The sequence below is a fragment of the Aythya marila genome, assembly GCF_965140915.1.
Source record: "Aythya marila genome assembly, chromosome: 3".
NCBI classification, from domain to species: domain Eukaryota; kingdom Metazoa; phylum Chordata; class Aves; order Anseriformes; family Anatidae; genus Aythya; species Aythya marila.
In genome coordinates this window covers 117,443,332-117,461,155 of record NC_139044.1, presented here as the reverse complement: position 1 = coordinate 117,461,155, position 17,824 = coordinate 117,443,332, and the positions used below count along the sequence as shown (strand labels likewise).

The 17,824-nt window shown below is 39.2% G+C and overlaps 1 protein-coding gene across 5 annotated transcripts in view; it reads right to left on the bottom strand.

Annotated features, from left to right (window-relative positions):
- Nucleotides 1-17,824, bottom strand: part of KIF13B (kinesin family member 13B) — a 120,296-nt gene that overhangs the window by 18,722 nt on the left and 83,750 nt on the right. For 3 of the 5 annotated variants that reach the window (XM_082756469.1, XM_082756470.1, XM_082756473.1), the window contains exons 29-38: nt 16,319-16,374; nt 14,892-15,016; nt 13,948-14,124; nt 12,219-12,311; nt 11,121-11,273; nt 10,092-10,169; nt 9,371-9,424; nt 8,386-8,406; nt 1,572-1,689; nt 511-644 (exon numbers count right to left, since the gene is read on the bottom strand). In XM_082756469.1, coding sequence (XP_082612595.1) covers nt 511-644; nt 1,572-1,689; nt 8,386-8,406; nt 9,371-9,424; nt 10,092-10,169; nt 11,121-11,273; nt 12,219-12,311; nt 13,948-14,124; nt 14,892-15,016; nt 16,319-16,374 — 1,009 coding nt within the window. The remainder of the gene's footprint in view (nt 1-510; nt 645-1,571; nt 1,690-8,385; nt 8,407-9,370; nt 9,425-10,091; nt 10,170-11,120; nt 11,274-12,218; nt 12,312-13,947; nt 14,125-14,891; nt 15,017-16,318; nt 16,375-17,824) is intronic. The other 2 variants (XM_082756471.1, XM_082756472.1) reach the window with 1 other exon arrangement.

Genomic DNA, 17,824 nt, shown 5'->3' with positions numbered 1-17,824 from the left:
TCAAAAAACCACCACTGCCACCACTAACAGCAAAAACAAAACAAAACAAAATACTTCTCTGGCATGTGTAATAAATAAGAAAATGAACAAAAGCAACTGTCCTAAGTACATAGCAGAGGATGGAAAAATGCGACGTGAGATGGGGCAGGGGAGGAGGAAGATGGTAAATAAAATAAAAAATTAAAAATAGAATTACATTTGCCACTTGGCAATACACAAACAACCCTAAGTGCACTTCATAAATTTTACTATTGTTGCTGCAAGTGGTATTACCATAAATCATGTTGGTAGTGTACTTGGCACTTGGAAAAAGCCAAGCAGGCGGAGTGTATCAATAAGTTTAAACAGCTCCACTATCTCTGGGCAGAATGGAGGGGAAATGCATCACAGGGCTTTACTATGACTAAGAGCTCGGTTTGCACTGCAACAACATATAAAATAGCACTCTGCCAGCAAGTCTAACAGCACTCACCAGTATTACTGCATAGGCAATTCGATTTAATATTTTACCTGCTGTGCAAGAGGAGAGGTCTGCCTGCCCTTTTTCTCATCTCTAACAGGAAAGAGAGACTTCAGCAGCTTTGGCATCTGAGGCACGAAGGACTTGACAGGATTCAGGTAGGAAGCAGCGAGGCTACCAAGGCCTGTTGGAAAAATTGAAAAATGTGATCAGTTATGCTTTTGGAGGAAAAAAAAAGTAATCGTTTTAGTTCTAAAATGACTTCTTCCAGTGGTCAGTCTGAGAAAAAGCACTGAGTGCTTGCTCCTCCCTTGAAAGGGATATAAAAATCTGGATAAGTTTTAATCTGTGGCCCCATTATACAGAAAGTTTTTCTCATCGCATGGTGTGAAAAAGTTTGCTCTTTCCCACTGGAAACATAAAGTGCTATATAACTTGCAGAAGTAGGAAAAAATCGAGAAGCAAAAGTGAAGAAAAGATGTTGATACAACACACAATTCTGATGACAATAACAGAGCCTGCCAAAAGTAAAAGACGAAAAGATCCAAGTTAAGAAAAAGAAAAAAGTTTGGGACATCCAACTCTTCTTGCTAATACTGCAGTTTTTTTCTATTCTGCTCTCCCTTGAGTAAAAGTAGTTAGACATTAAAAACCTCACTATGTATCACTGCACTCTCAGCTGTACGTTAGGCGCACGTACTGCAAAATAACCATCCAATTCCAGCACTGGTTATTTTCTAAAGCATTAGCAGCCTTGTTGTCTTTGCTGTTTTACTCATGTAACACATAGCATGCCCTGAGCCCAGCTAACTACTGGCTTTAGAAATTGAGCTCTTGAGATAAAGACTGCATTTTCCGAAATCAAAGACAACTTAAACACATGGCATTTGTCACTTAGCAAAACTCTGTCAGACAAAGGCGAGGCTAGCTAGAGTAGGCAGCTTAGTCACAACTGCGAAATGCTCACGGAGAGGGAACTGCACAGACATTGCTTTGGAGGAGACGTTTCTCTGCATCTCTGAAAGCAGCTCAGCTCCGTTTGGCACTCAGAAGCTGGGGTGATTTCACTCCATTTTTGTGAGAGCTGTCTTAGGTTTAGGAAAGCTCGTACCTGCATCAGGAGAGTGGTTTTGCTGCCCAGAGCCTGGCAGGGAGGTACGAGATGGACTGATGCCTCTGCTGGTGTTTGCAGCACCTTGGGATACATCTTGCTGACTTTCCCATCGGCCCTAGGGAAAAAAAAAGTTGCATTTTTCCAAGTTAGCACAGCCCCAAGAGTACAGCAATTCTTACACACCATGCCAGCTTGCACAGCACCTTTGCAAAATTCAGAATTGGCCGAGCTTAGCAAAGACAATTCCCCGAAGCACCGTTAGTTGAAACACCCAGTCCTGGAAAGACAAGCTCCCATCAGCATCAAGGCACAAAAAGAGCCTGCTCAGAGACATTAAAGCTACAATATTTCACTCAATTTGGGAGTTGAGCGCATTATGACCAGGTGAAAATAAAATAGTACTGCCCCAAATTCCTAACTATTTGGTGTATCTGCTCAGGAAGTGGATGAAGTGTCAGAAAGGAGGGGTGAGGACAGACAGAGCCCTGAGCAAGAAAAGAAATAGGATCTTAGACCCAAAGGCTGGCACATTAGTGCCTAGGGTCAGATATGGCTGCGTTGATCAGATCAAGAGGAAATAATCGTGGAAGTTGCATTTCTGTTTAACAGCCTGGCAAAGAGAGAGATGGAACACACGACAACAAATTGTAGATACCAGGAGCCGGGAAAAAGATTAAGTAAAGACAGGTTGGAGTTTTGATGTGGTTATGAAGATGAAAGATGATGATTTGCAGACCTGCCTGAGTGCAGACGAGGGGTAAGAAACAGCAGCAGAGCACGGCAGGCCCCCTGCCTCCAAGGGTGCCCAGGAGCTCCTGGGTGGGTTTTGACCACACGGATCCCAAGGGAAGGAGCCACATTTCATGGGGTGGGAGTTCTCTATATCACGGGGTCACTGGGGTTTTGCATCTTCCACCCCAACCTTACAGGTCAGAGGCTGGCCTGGTGACAGCTTCTTGGTGAATACAGAGAATTACCAAGCTCTCATTTCATAAATTTTGAGAATTTAAGTGGCAAAATCCTGTTTTCCTAGCCCTATCGTGTCATAAGGTAACATCTTTTAGAGAGCATTGCAGTGTCATCGCAGACAAATCTAGTGACTGCCAAAGGGAATCTGAGGAAGCTGCTGCTAAAAGTTTTATGTAGAGATCTTAATGCAATCCAATATATGTTGAGAGGACCTATGGGTGAAAACAGCCTGGCCTTGAATGCTGCAAAGTCTCAATATCTCGTGGAAAATTGTTGTATTTTGTTGTATTATGTTGTGTAACTCTGGAAAAAAGTTGTATTTTTCCAGAAATACAAGTTGTGAAGGCCGGGTGGTGGTAAGGCAACCAACCTGACATACATCAAACTCCAATCACACTTCTGGAAAGAAGTTGGGCTATGGTCTGCACAATATCTGCCCTTGTCTTCATTACAGTATATCTATATCATGCTGGTTCTTTTAAAAGACTTAGTAGAAACACTTGCAGAATGAGGTGGCACAGTGAACAAACTAGAAAGGAGGCAGTAGAGACCTGCTACATCCCAGACCACAAGTTTTACATAGTTTTCCAGGGGAAGAGAAGGGAAACGCTTTTTTTTCAAGAAGCTTCACACTGTGGGATGCAAGGAAATAATCTGACCTTGAACAGAAAAATGACAGGCAGCGAAACCAATCTCAACTGTAACTTCAAGTCGTGAATGTTTCACAAAGAATAAATAAGCCAGGGTATGAGGAATAGATTTCTCCAATGGGTTGAAGGTCACAGCGAGCAGCCCAGAGCAAAAATCGTTTCCATTTGGATCTATAAGTTAGTCCCACAGAAGCTGTCCTGCTTTGAATAGCAAGTAACATGCACTTCTGCAGAGTCTTCAGACTTTTAGCAGCTACGTTATTAGATGTAGAGACAACGGGCTTGGTTTCTGTGAAGTAACATTTGGGATACCTAAAGAGTAGCGGGTGTCTGAGTTGACTGGAGGCAGCCATCCCGAATGTCAAAACTGATGTAACCCAGGCTGGGAGCAGCAATAACTCCAGGGGTTTGTTTAGTCTTGTGTTTTTGAGGACTTTGGAGTTTAAAGCCCTTCTTGAAAGCTTCCTATCAGCGAGGATGACAGCGCTATTCCACCTTTACCGTAAGCCTCGAACTGAAGTGTTATCTTTGACCTGCAACTCTCACGTCTTGCACGCATCAAAAAGTCCTGCCCGTGTCTGGAAAATTCTTTCCACAAAATGCTTCTGTGAAACAGCCTTTCCTATCCCACTCCACAGAAACTCTTACCCACGTTTTGCTGTCTCGCATTTCAACTAGTGCTGATTTCTTTTAGCTGGCCTGGCTGCCTGCGGTCATGCCCAAATTACATCCATTCAGAAGTCTGCTTTCTTATCCTGATGTTGTGACCATTTCACACTCCGCAGTAGATTTTTAAAGCCAGCATGGAAACGTCCAGCGACTTAATGCAACGCACTCAGGGACGTGGAATTTTTTTCTGAAGTCTCCCCTGTCTCCCATTGATTGATTAGTTTGCAAGAGGAAAGCCAAAATGGAAGAAGAGTTCAGATTATATCCAGATCAGAAGAACATCTCGGTGTAATTCAGTCTTCTTTGCATGCACCAGCTCAGCGGTGTTGAAGGAGTTTAAAGAAAGCAGAATATTTGGTGGATATGGTCACAAGACTCAAAGAGTCTTGAAAAACTATTTGGTTTTGTAACCTTCGGGTCTGGTACTGCCATCAGCCTGGTAAATTAGCCTGGTGCTGACATTAGCCTGGCATCAGATTAAGAAAAAAAACAACTATGGAAGAGTGGAAAACATCTGAAAGTTTCTTTTTGGAGGATGTAAAGCTTAATTAGAGTTACTTTCTGATCTTACGATGATCATCAACTTACTAAAGACAAATGGACAAAGGTGGCAGGTCCTAATCATTTTCTACTCACAGGCCAAGCCTACAAGGCTCCTGGAGACCACAGAGAGATAAGAAATAGACTACGGGGAGAAAGTTTTCTAACTTACTACAACACTGGCTCAATGCAGGTAAGGAGCAACTGAATCGTTCTCTGAATCACGATTTATTGAGTCAGAAGTGCCCTTCATTGACTGTTCCAACAAAAATCATTTCAGGCAAGCATGTTGGCTTTCTAGACCTGTTTGAAGAGTGGTTCAAAAAAATCAGAGTAGATAAGGAACAGAGCAAAACACTTCCAAGAAATTCATCCTGCACAGAAAAAAATGGCAGGATTTAGTGATTTTCTCTTTAAGAAAAAACCTTTTTTCTAAGTATCTTCAGTAAATTTAGTTTCAGCCTTAATATTATGGATGACTACATGTCCTACATAATGTTAAGTATTTTGCCAGACTAAATAAAATACAGATCCTAAGGACAGGAATGTGCACTTGTGAATAGGATTTATCTGGCCATATATTCAAAGCATTTAGGTTTTTCAAATAACAAATACTTTGTTTTGGGAGGAAAGATAATCATTTTAGACTGTAGCTCCCACACGTAATGTGACCCTCAATTCTGAGGTGACAGCAAACTGTTAAGAAGTGGGTAAATCGGGGCAGCATGTGGAGAAACTTATTTGCAAAAGAAAATGCTGGGGACAACTGAAAGGGTCAACTGTCGTGCTAAGAATCTGCAGAGGCAAAAGGTAGTTGATGAATGACTGCTTTTACTAAACTGGATTGAAAGATAACCCATCTCAATCTCTCAAAAGAAAAAAAAATATTAACTTTATTAACTTGATAGAGTTCCCAAGTTTCACATATGCACGTTACACAGCACTCTCAGATGATTGCTTTGTGCATTCACTAACTGAAACACTTAGACTTTAAGTCCAAGCAATTGGTATTATTTAAGTGCTGTGAATCTTTCCTCTATCAAGAAGGGTGGTCAGAAGAAGGAAGGAAGCTTGTAAATCATTCGCCCTGAGGAGCCATCATTTCATGAATATATTTGGTCTGTGCCAAGTGACCAAACAGAGGTCAAGTGACTTAATTTAACAAATCAAAAATAGCCACCGGAAGAACACTTGTCATTTGATGCATTTTGATACGAAGTTGTTCAGAAAGTGTGGTATTTCTATAATACCTTCTCCTTCTTGTCCACTGCATTCCCTTCTTTCACTCATCCCCCGTGAAAAACACCAGGGTTCGGGTTATAAAATCTTTACAGCAAATATGGGTGATCACTACCAAAGTCATCTACAGGCTTTACCCGACAATGATCTTTTTCTTGAAGTTGATAGACCATTAAAATTCTGCCACTGGGTAAGAGAAATGAACAGTTCTTGTGTTTTATTATTTTAGCAGTTCAGAAAAGACTTATGGAAGAAGTGACAAGGTAGCACGTATTTAAGCATACAGCTTGGGTGAAAGGCACTTGTGAGAGTATTCAAATTTATTTACATCGTACCAATTTGATGAAAAGAACCTCTGGTTCCCTGTAAAACCTGAAGGTTAAGCGGCACAATCTTGTCGTATTCGGCTTTTGGATACAAGGCTTTTGAGCTACAAACTACTGGGCCTTTTGGAAAGGAGAGACAGCAGTCGGAGAACGGTTATTGTGCAAAGGTATTTTAAGCACAGCTCATGAAATTTTTCATCAGCATATGATTATAGCCTTAACATCTGCTGTAAAACAGGTCAGAGGTGTCTTCCATTCTTTATGCAACTGATTCATCAGTTTAAGTCAACGGAATTTATAAGTCAACAGAATTTTTAAGCTTCCACTGCAAGTATTTCACAATGCAAAAATCCAGCTCTGTATCTTATATCAGCACTAAGGGACTCTATACTTCCACCTGATATGATGTGCAGGATGAAACAAAATTAATCTTACTCTCTAATAACCATACCTGTAGTGATAATAGGAGTAAAAGCTGGCTTTTGCTCATTTAAGGAAGAAGTTGTAACTTAGAGGGGATATCAAATGCTATCCCGTTAACCTAACATTTGTGAGACTGTTTTCTGAAGTTAATTTAGAAGACTTCCCTCTGTCTTCTCATCAAATTAGTTAAGCTCATAAATTATTATTTTAATCACCATTGGGGTTTTTTATTTCATATAAACATGTATCTCACTGTCAGGTTTGGCCTGCTCTTTGGAAGTTCTCTGTGCTATTAATACACCAAGATATTCTTTAGAGGGTTTTTTTCAAAATACACCAAACTCACATGTCTTCTCCAGTCCTGGAGATGGGCTTTTCTAGCTCTTCATGGGAGCGTGACCACTCATCCACGTGTAGGAACAAAGATTCAACTACAGCTGCAAGATGAGTCCAGGCCCTAATTCTGGAATCTTTTTTCGGCCTGCCTGGTTTAGTCGGACCTATACCACAGTTACTTCTTTTTCTAACTTTTTAGAGGAGAATGAGTTCTGGCTATTCATTATGCTGAAAACTGAAGTAGAATCCACATTCACAACCTTACCAGGACGAATGGTGCTTTACATAGAGGAATGAAGCTCAGGAGCCTTCCTACAGAGCTTAAGATCCATGATGAAGGCAGCAGCAATGCCACGAATAACAACATTAAAATTAGAGAGGAAAATGAAGTAATGGAATAAAAGCTAAGGAGAGGAAGACTCTGATATAAGTAAAGGCTTCCACTAATATTAACGTACACAGGCTTGGCAGATAAGTCCTGCACCCAATTCAGGATGCAATTACTATATTGTGACTGACATTTCTGATGATACAATACACCACTTGTTTGAGATTAGCTTATTATAGTCACTTGAAAACAAAAACAAATTCCCAGAAGAATAATGATTCATCACTGCTGGAGAAGACTTCTTTTTCCACTTGAACTGCCCTCCAAGTGACAAAAGACATCTAACTTAGCTAAAAATCAGCATATGAAACCATCCGTGGATCTTTTATGCTGAAATACAGAGGGATGCTGTTACCAGTGTGCTTTGTGTGCACTACAGGAGCGTTTAAGAATTTGATTAATGTTTCATTGTGATTACAGAAGCTTCCATTCATCTCCCTATAGAAACTGAACCAGAGGCCCATTTGAAGTCAGAAATCTCTAGGAGGGGAGTTTGTAATCCCCCAATAAGCCACTATTACTGTCCTGAGCAACAAGCAGCTTTAAAGTAAGCATGCTACAAGCAAGGAGGTAAGCTACACAGCCTCAGCCCCAAGTCAGAGTGGTAAAACATTTGTCAGTGGCTACACCAAAGGAGGCAGAGCTGCAAAAGCCCATGCAAACCACTACCAATGAACTCGGTTAACCAAAGCTTGGCACGACTAAGGGGACACGCAGTCGTTCCTCTGAGAGTGTTAACATGATAAGAAGGATAAACGTGGTTTTCCATTGGCCCACTGTTAATTTAAATTCACTCTTTGAAAGAAATCAAGAGTTGTTACCACTGAACTGTCTGAAGCCAGAAAGCCTGAGAAAGATTTGAAAGAAATTCTCAACGTTTATCTCATTTCCAGGCTGCACATGGTTGGCACACATTTGTTTGCTTTTATGTCTGTTTTATTTTTATTTTTTTTTAAGCAAAAAGGGGGTCATTTCTGAAATAACTTCACCCTGCCCAAGGAACTCGGAAAAATGCCATCTAAACAGCTATAGCTTTGTAGCAAACCACAAGATGCCCCCAAGAAGAAGAATCTTCTCTCCTTTGTACCAATTTCACACTGTGTTAATGACAGGCTTTTCAATGGAAAAAAATCATTTGCTGCCTACTATGCAAATGAGACACCAACAGCAGCATCTTCAAAGCAGGAAGGAAAAGCGTTTAAGTGAGCAAAATAAACTTTATAGTGAGATAAAATTATTATCCCACTCATTAGGTGGACCTAATGCATTACCTCTGCTGGGACCTTTGGACTCTGAAACATGCAATGAGGGAAATCATTGAGAGGAGGGGAAGAGAAAAACAAAAATCATTAAGGACTCTGGACTTTAATTTTCACTTAAAAAAAATAAGATATTGACACTTCCCACAGTTCTCTCCAAACAGAAGTTGCTGTAAGCACTTTATCACCTGCACAAATTTTAGCATTCTCTACATGGATCAGATGTAGCAGATTTAGCAACCAATGCTAGAGCACTACATCAAAATTCTATTATTCCGTGCAACTGCATTATGCATTAAAATGCCTTGTCACCACTAGATGCTCCCTTTTAAAATGACTACATGCTCACTGGGCAGAATATCTATCAGGAGAAGACCCTTTAGTTTATCTAGGCTTTGGAAAATAAGCTTAAATTTAATCTTTCAGTTTTTAAAGAAATGCTTTTGATCTATGCTGTTATTTTTAAGGAGTGTAATGGACTGAATTATCAAATCACCCACTGCAAGCCTAAAACTGCTCGTTTCCCTCTGAAGGGCAGAGGCTCACAGCATATTATTCTATCTCAAGGGTGGACCTGAACTTCCATGTGAACCCACATTTGTCCCATACCCAGAAGGTTTGCACCTACTCAGGTGAAAGCTTTGGAAGAGCTATGAAACTTAACAATAAGAAAACTTCCCCTGAAAATGCAACCCCATGTGAAGGATGGCTCCATTTAACCTGGTCTGCTGGACTCAGGTCTGCCATAATACAGGCCACAGCCACTGACAGTGGTGATATGTGACTGGTGAAGGCCTGGGAGCCTTCCCAAGGATGTCCAGCATTGCACAAACAAGGCTAGTATGCCCAATGGACAGTCCCAAGCACACAAGAAGCACACAGATATGCCTCATTTTTAAGGGTATTTCCCCCCTATGCCCTTGTAACTGGTATAAAGCAGTCATGGTAGCAACATTTCTTCTATAAAATAGTTCCGAGGAGAACTTCAGATACTTACCCGGTTACTGCTCAGGTTATAAGGAGGAGCTAGATCTTGACGGCTTCCAGAAAGCTGAAACGGTCAAGGCAGGCAGAATTATTTCTTAACAAAAACTTGAAAACTGATAAATATGTGCCCTTACAGACATAAGGAAGGGTGAAAGGAAACCATCTTGCAGTTAAAGCAGAACTAGAAGCCAAGAGATGAAAGGTAAAACCCCAATTAGTGACCTAAAAGGGGGAAAAATCTAACAACTTTTCATTACTAGTTCTACCAAAGCATTTCATTAAAAATGTTAGAAAGCAGAAGTGTCTTTTCTTTCTTATGCACTAATCAAGAAAAAGATAATATATAAGATAATGTAACAACGCTGCTACAAAATTAAAATCAGCAAATACTTGTAGCTTGCTTTCATATCTTCTAAAGAGAAAAAAAAATCTCCAAGATGATAGCTAGGTGAAAAGCCTTCAGAGTTCTGCAGTTCTTTTTATATCGCTTTTTCAGATGATCTGGATTTACGTGGGTACTCTAAAGCACGCTAATCTGTATGATGAAAGTATGAATATATGCAGATTTTGTCTCTACTTAGCGATTTACACAAATAGCACAGATGAACAGAAGGGTCAAACAAAAGAAAATTTGTTGCTGTGCTCGATGACTCCGGCATTATAGGGATCTGTAATTGAAAGATGCACTTGCTGCCCTCAATACACTGCAGATGTTGGGGTGGAATACTCACCCGATTCACATTGGGAGAGCTCAGGCTCCTCCGGTAGAGTTTTCCTTTCCCCATTAGCTGCTCTTTTACAGCAACTTCCTGCCAACCATACAGAAGCAAAGAACAGAAAATACTGTGCCTGTTTTGCAAGAATCCAAGCTCCAATCATCCCATCTTTGTCTACATAAGAAAAATGTTTCTAAACAGCCTTATTGCACAGGCTCCCATCTGGGGAGTGTACCGTAATCTAAAAATTGTACAGCACATAGCTAGAAGTGCACGAGTGGAGAAACATTAACATCCAGTATTTTGCTGATTGACACACGTAGGATCTTAGAGCTTGTACTGATTCTAGGAGGTGACTTACAGATGTGAAGATGGACTCCTTTTCCTAGCTGAGCTCCTATTTTAATCCTTTAAACTAATTAGATATGACACAGAACTTGCTCTCAATACTTCCGAGTATATTGCACTTTCACCATTAATTTATAGTGGGCAGGCACATACCCTGGCTTGCTTTGCATAGCTTTCTTTTGTGCCTGCATAATTTATAAATAAATGTTTTTCTCTCACATAGTTTTCTTGGTAAACAGATCAAGCTAGATTGCTTAAGATTAACCCAATCAATGTCTTACTTATCAACACAACAGGCTTGGTTACTTCAAGGCTGAACAGAAGCAAAATGACAAGAACTCTACTAGCAACTCCAGAAACATGGATTAAAGCCTAAGCTTCGGAAAGCAAAAGCTAACACCACCCATAACTGCTTTCTGAAACATAATTAGCAACGCATGATCTCAAACTAAGGATCCCATAAGAGACAGTGCATTTAATATAAAGCTTCCAGCCCGATCCATCCATTTTGCAGGTAGAGTGAGAACATCTCTGCAAAGCGAGCTGCATTTGCTTCTTTGGCCTTTTGCCACAGGCACACTTTGCAAAGCTGAGGTATGCACTGAGGTGGTGGTCTTGGTTTGCCAGCCTTATGAAACACTTATGAAAACATTTGCATTGCCATACAGTGCTTTGAGTGCTAGAGTCAAAACAGACCTGGCGCAGACGATCCAAGGTGAGAATGTTCTCTACGGACAGCACACTCCGCAAGTATTTCTCAATATAGGCTTCAGAGTCAGCTGAAGCTGCATCTTCAACGTTTGCTGCCATTCTGGCCAGTGCTTCTCGCTCTTCAGCTCCTTGAGCATCCTGGGAAGAAGAAAAGACAAGACAACCTTTTAAAATAAAAACATGAACAAAGAAAACAAGAAAATGCATTTTTTAAAACATGCAGGACAGATTCAGTATTGTTTTCCCTTAAACTCAGGGGTAGATTCAAATGTCTTGTTAAATATGATAAGGCATATTTAGAAATCATCAGCATCATCTCATACGTGTGTTTTTTCATTTATTATTTTTTCTTGAGAGAGAGAGTCTCACAGTAAGACATTGCCATTGATTAGCTAAAGGGTTGCATTCAGATATTTTGTAATTAAAAAGTACTCAAACACATTTGGGGTATTATCCACCCTGCGAGGAAAACAAAATTTCAAGTGACTTGCAAAAAAAAAGCCCCACAAAACAAAACAAACAAAAAACCCCACCACATCACTTGAGAAACATTTCAACAGAGAGCGTTAAACACAGCAGAACATAAAAGAGTCAGGCAGCAATCAGCCTTTTGGCTCTTCACGTGTTAATGTTTTTTTTACAAGTGATTTTATAAAGCATCTGTTTGGAAGGAAGGGATTAGCATCCAACTACAAACATCCTCAGGAATCAAGGGTTACATTAAGACATTACTTATAAGAAGCCAAGAGGCTGTGTGCATTTTGTTTTTGTTTTTCTATAATATATTTGCATGTCCCTCACATCAGGCACTTCACCTAGCCATCTTTATTCCCCTTTTTCTCTTTCTTTAAAACATTTCTTCAAGGACTTAAGCAAATGGATGCTCACTCAACAAAATACGTAGTGACACTGATAAGACACATGCTGTTGCTAAGTCAAAATATGTAAAGAAATTTGCTTAATCTTTTATAAGAACTACAGTTTATGCTTTCAGCAGCAAGAACGAGCATGCTCAACCATAAGAAAAAAATCAGGAAGTTAGAGACTCTCAGCCAATTTCAGATAGTTTGAATTCTTATTTACCTCTGGAATATTTGACACTATCTCAAAAGTGACACCACAGCCAGGAATGGAGCTTCGGTGAGACATTCTTCGGAGGAAACTCTGTGCAAAACCCTGTGGGGAGGGAAAAGAAAATATTTCTTGCTTTAAGGAAAAAATGTTTTAACGTATTCAACTGAACTAAATATAGTTTACAAAGAAAGAAGCCCAAACCCAAGAGACTAGCCAACAAATACTTAAGATTCAAAGATCTTATCTCGGAGACAAAATGCTTGCTTGTCTGTATTTCAAATAAAGAAAAAGAATTTACTTCCTTTATTGCAAGGTGACTGCTTAACCAGCACACAATACTTTTGCTGGTTCTAGTTTTTTTTTTTTTTTCTTTGCAGGGCCGTAGGTGACTTGTCTTGAATATTGACAAGTGCAGGCATTAAATTCTTGACCAAAGAGATCGTTATGAAGAATGATTTAAGGGGGCATGGTCATTGTTTATGCTGACTTGGCGCCTTGCAGGGTTAAGAACTGGACTGTTGAATTAATGCAGAGATGAGTCATTCAAAGATGCTGCTGAGACAAACACCCGGAAAAGGTTATCGACGAGGATTTTTAGAAACCTAGCAAGAAAGCTAGCCAGAAAGCTAGCAAGAAAGATTCCGTGTTGGATAACAGTAAAAAAAAATCATTGACTAAGCCTGTATAAAACAGAATTAATGAAGACTTAACACAATTATAATTACTGGCAGGCTCAATCTATTGAATAAACTCCTCCCATTGTGTATTATTAAAAAAAAAAATCACTGTTCCCTTTCTGAGAAATAGCTGTTACCTAACCAAAGCATCGAGAGCTGCAGTTCTATTTCTAACCTAAAAGCAGGTTAGAGTTGCCTACACAGTTTCTGGGTGTGACCACACCTCTTCTGCTCTTGCTTTTAACTTGATTGTAACTACAGATGTGCAAATAGAATTCTGCTCTTGATTTTAACTACAGATGTGCAAACAGAATAACAATTCAGGCTTCCTGCTTTGTCATCATCCCTGCTGAGGGAAGCTGGGTTCTGAGACAATGCTGAACAAACTCTCTTCTTCCTCATCATCCTCCCTAAGAATGAAATATATTTCAGGACATGTTGGCATAAATGGAATAATATCTTCTGCTTTCCATTTATCAAGCATCTTGCTGTCACCTACACAGTATCGAGAGCACAAAGCAACTGGAAAACGTAGAAGATCAAGAGTGACTGACTTTGAGAAATTACACAAAGGGACCTCTGCTCTGCTCCAGCTGTTGCTTGCTTAACTCTAAATATCTGGATATATAAATAGAAATAGTTAGCAGTAATGTGTGAAGGTACTATAAAAGCAAGGAAACATGTTTATTTTGATACACAGTTTATGCAAAACATTAACCACAAGTTCGTAAAAAGTTAACTCTTTCTACTTTTTCCAGTGATTGGAGATAAAGCAATTACTCAATAGTCAATACAAATAATACCGAATCTCATACTAAATTGCCACTGAACCTTTTAAATAAACTGTTTTATCAGTCACAATAAAAAAGACACTATGAGATCTGCTTGGCAGCCTAAAGCCTCTATGCAAACCATTAGTATGTTGCTTCCATTCAGGTAGAAAGGAAAGCAGCTACAAGCAAACACAGCAGCAGCATACTGCACAAACCACAGCCTTCCCCTCTTGGAGCAACGATAAACACAGGGTAGAGTGAAAGTAGGAAGGATTGCAGAAGCTATACCTGTCTGCCATAAACATTGACACAGATGCGTTTGCGTAACACCAACTGCATCTCTGCAGGGTGGCTGAGCTGGACGGTGGCTCTCACAATAAGGTAAACTCTTTCATCTGCTGCTGTTCCTTTGCTGAGCTGGATACAGTCGTGGACTGTGGAATCCCACGAGGCTTCTACTTTCACCTGCGAAGGAAAAAAATGTATCCTCTAATAAGCATAATTAGGTGTATAATTAACTGTAATTAATTAAGCATAATTAACAAAAATACATAATACATAAATTTTGAGAGTCAGCTTCTCCATTTCACTCCCTACGAAGAAAAATCCATGCACTCTAGAAGAGGCCATTTAAAAATCAAGATTAGTTTGCCAAATGAAGACGTTGGGATTAAAAATGCCAACTTGCTCAAACTGAAACATTTCCTCTTGAAGAAAACATATCTTTGAATACCCAAGATCATTGCAAATAAATTTTAAAATATGCAGAACTACAGGACCATTTGGCCTTTAGTGAGATAAACCAGAGAGCAACTGAGATTGCAGTGAAAACCTTCCATCACACTACACAACACACAGCTAAATATGTTAACCATAACCATAGTTAAGATTGCTTGTTTTTTTTTTTTTTCAGCTGAAGGCTGAATATTCTCTAATTTACTGAGGTGTTTTGGTTTTTGTTTGTTTGTTTTTGCTTTGTTTTTTTTCTTTCCCAAACACACATTCAGAATTTCAACCTTCTGTAATGCTTGGCTTCAGATGAAGCAAGACTCCATTGAGTTACGGTTCAACTCCAAGCAAATATACCTTAGAAACAAAAGTCAATTGTACAAGAAACAAGTGTTATCTACTTTGTATGCTATCTTTGATGCGTTATTTTCACATCTTAATATATACAGAGAACGATTAAAAGACTCCTGAGCTGAAATATACTGGTCTGTATCTCTGCTTACCTCACTATCGTGATGTTTTACAATCTGCAGTTCAAAAAATTCCTCCTCTTCTTCTGCTACAAGGGTAGCATCCCACCCACCTGCTTCTGGGTCATCCAGGTTATCTTGGGAGCTGAAGTCATCAGCTGGAAACAAAAGGGAAGGCAGAAGGTGAGGAGAAATGGCACAATTATCCCATTTAAAAACATCCATCCAACAATTCATGAATTCACATTTCCATCTCTGCAGCTTGGCTCCTTATACTCTACCTGCCCAAGACAAGCTCACCCCATTTCAAACAGAGCTGTTTCTATACAGAACTGTGCACAAATATTTGGGAGTGCAGACTCAGGTGTGCCTTATGAAGTTCCCTGTTGGACAGGAAAATCCCCCAGCTGTAAATACCCCTTCCTTGCCCACAGGCATATTTTGAGCACTATTGCTCAATTAAACCAAGTAGATTGCTTGGTATAATTACTTTGGTGATTTTTTCTTCTTTTTTTTTTTTTTTTTTTGAAATAAAGGAAAGCTGCTGGTTGGACAAGTAAAAATATGGTACATTTAGATCATGATTAAATCTTTAGCGTCGTTTTCAAGAACAAGCTCAACCTGCTCTGGCTCGAGTCCCTCACCGTTAATGAATTATTAACTAGCTCCTCTCTGAAGCCCTTTGATATATCAATACACTTTTTGAGGTAAATAAGCCATAAATGTAAAGAGCATTTCAGCAAAAACCTCATCACCACAGGCAGAATGCCACCTCTCCTCTCTCACCTGATGCTCCTAATCCAAGCGTTAACCCTCTTCTAAACATCACAGCAAGGATTTGTTCAACCAATTAAGCACTGCTGGCTCCAGGGTTGCTGATTTACCAAAGATGGGGAAATTATAGTCAAGATAAGTATCTACTGAGTACACTGTTCAAACTGGGGCTTGTATTTAGATGCATTAAAACATACATACGTTAAGGAAACAAAGAAGACTGCACCATGTAAGATAAGCTTGAGTTTATCATGGCACTTATATTTGATATGCAGACATTACTACCAGTGACTTCACATTTTCTGCTAATGGACTGAGAAAGACATTACATAGCACCAGGGTAATATCCTTGCAAGACCTCAGAAGGAGAATTCCCAATGATTAAGTTTTCATTGCACTGCCTACTGATGTTCACCTTCTCAGGTAGACTCATTTTACTATTTCTCTTTTACCTATTAAATATCTGCAAAATAGCAGGAATACCAAAATGTCCAGTTCCTTCCATAAATAATGCTGTATGTTTTGAAACATTAAGTGATATGATTCAGTGAAAAATGTGCTGTTTCAAATCAATCTACCTGCCGTTCCAGGCATTTCTTCACTTTATTAGCTTGCTTAAATTCTATAACATCTTGGGTTGTACAAAGTTTGATTCAAAGTACTCTGTCCTTTTAAGAACCACTTACCATTCAAGTCGAGGAAAATAACAGGAATGTGTGTTTCCATACCAGGCACGGGAGTCCTAAAATGCAAGACAGTGACAATGGCGGCATTTAAATTAAAGCAGATTTACCCAGCACACGTACTTTTTGATACAAGCTCACAGTATATTACATTCAGTACAACTACAATTCCAAGTCAGACCAATGATAACCTTGGCAAACAGCTTTATTTTAATTTACTGTTGCAGATTCAGAGAGACTCAACTAAATTGATACTTCTTTTATATCAGCTCTCTTACAATTATTATATTCTTTGACCTCTGCTTTCAGAAATGTTTTCTCCCTCTAAAACACTAATAGCAAAATTAAGTTTATTTACTCTGACATACACATTTATTAAATGCAAACCCCCCTGCATTATTGATATCAGTGAAGACAGCAGAGTTGGTCAGAATATCCAGCAGCAAAGCAGCAAAGATTTTAAGCTACTATTGATGCTGCACAGTTGCTGTTCTGTCTTGCTAAACATATCAAAGAGTCCAAGAGGATGCATAAGCCATGACTTTCACAGGGTGGATGAAGGGATAACATAGGTGGTGCTTTGTTTGTTTATAAAATTAAATATTCTGTAGCCTTATGCTTTAAAGCTACAACATTAATGATGGACTAAGAGGTAATATGAAGCATTGAAGATGTTTTAAAAGATGCTTTGTTGCAATCTTAGCTGTAGAAAGGCTGTAGCCATCTCATGACAAACTTGGACTTAATGAATTTTATAGTGAACAAGAGGAGGCTGGAATCTTATTTAATGTGTACTTTGGTGCTGGAGTCACACCAAACACTTCCTTTGGTGCAAATGCATTCATAATAGATTCTTCCTCAAGTATGTTTCCTGCAGCTCTACTGTTTCCAAACCCAGTCAAATACTTTAATGTCTCCAGTAAAGCTTTTGCCATTTTTATATTTCAAAAGTACTAATTTTAACAAACCTCAGCTTAAAACGCTCAATTCCAGCTATAAATACCATTAGAGTTTTGCTCAGAAAAACATTGCAGAACATTGAAAGCAACTGAAAACGAGGTTTGAAACTAAACAGCCTTACTTCCTTATCTGCAGTTGTTACTCACAGCTGCTACAGTATGGCAAGCTCAGTCTAGCGTAATTTACTATTTTTAATGTTTAGAAAATTACATGGAACACTTGCTGACTAAACAGACTTTGCGCTTAAACCAGGAATGCAACAAAATGCTCCTGTAGATGCATTTTTATTATGACAGAGCAGCCTTTTAAGTGAATGAACTAGGTAATTAACATATTAGCTAATTTTTTTAAATGGTAAGTGCAGTGGTAATAAATATTGATTCCGTTTCCTCAGAAGGTCATAATTACACTCTGATCAATAATAGTATCGTTTACTAAATAGCATTTCTGGATTTCAGATACACAGCCTAATAAAATAATTTAAGCAATCGCCCTAATTTTAACAACTTTGCTCATGCAGTGTACAGAATCCAGATTAAGGAAAGGAAA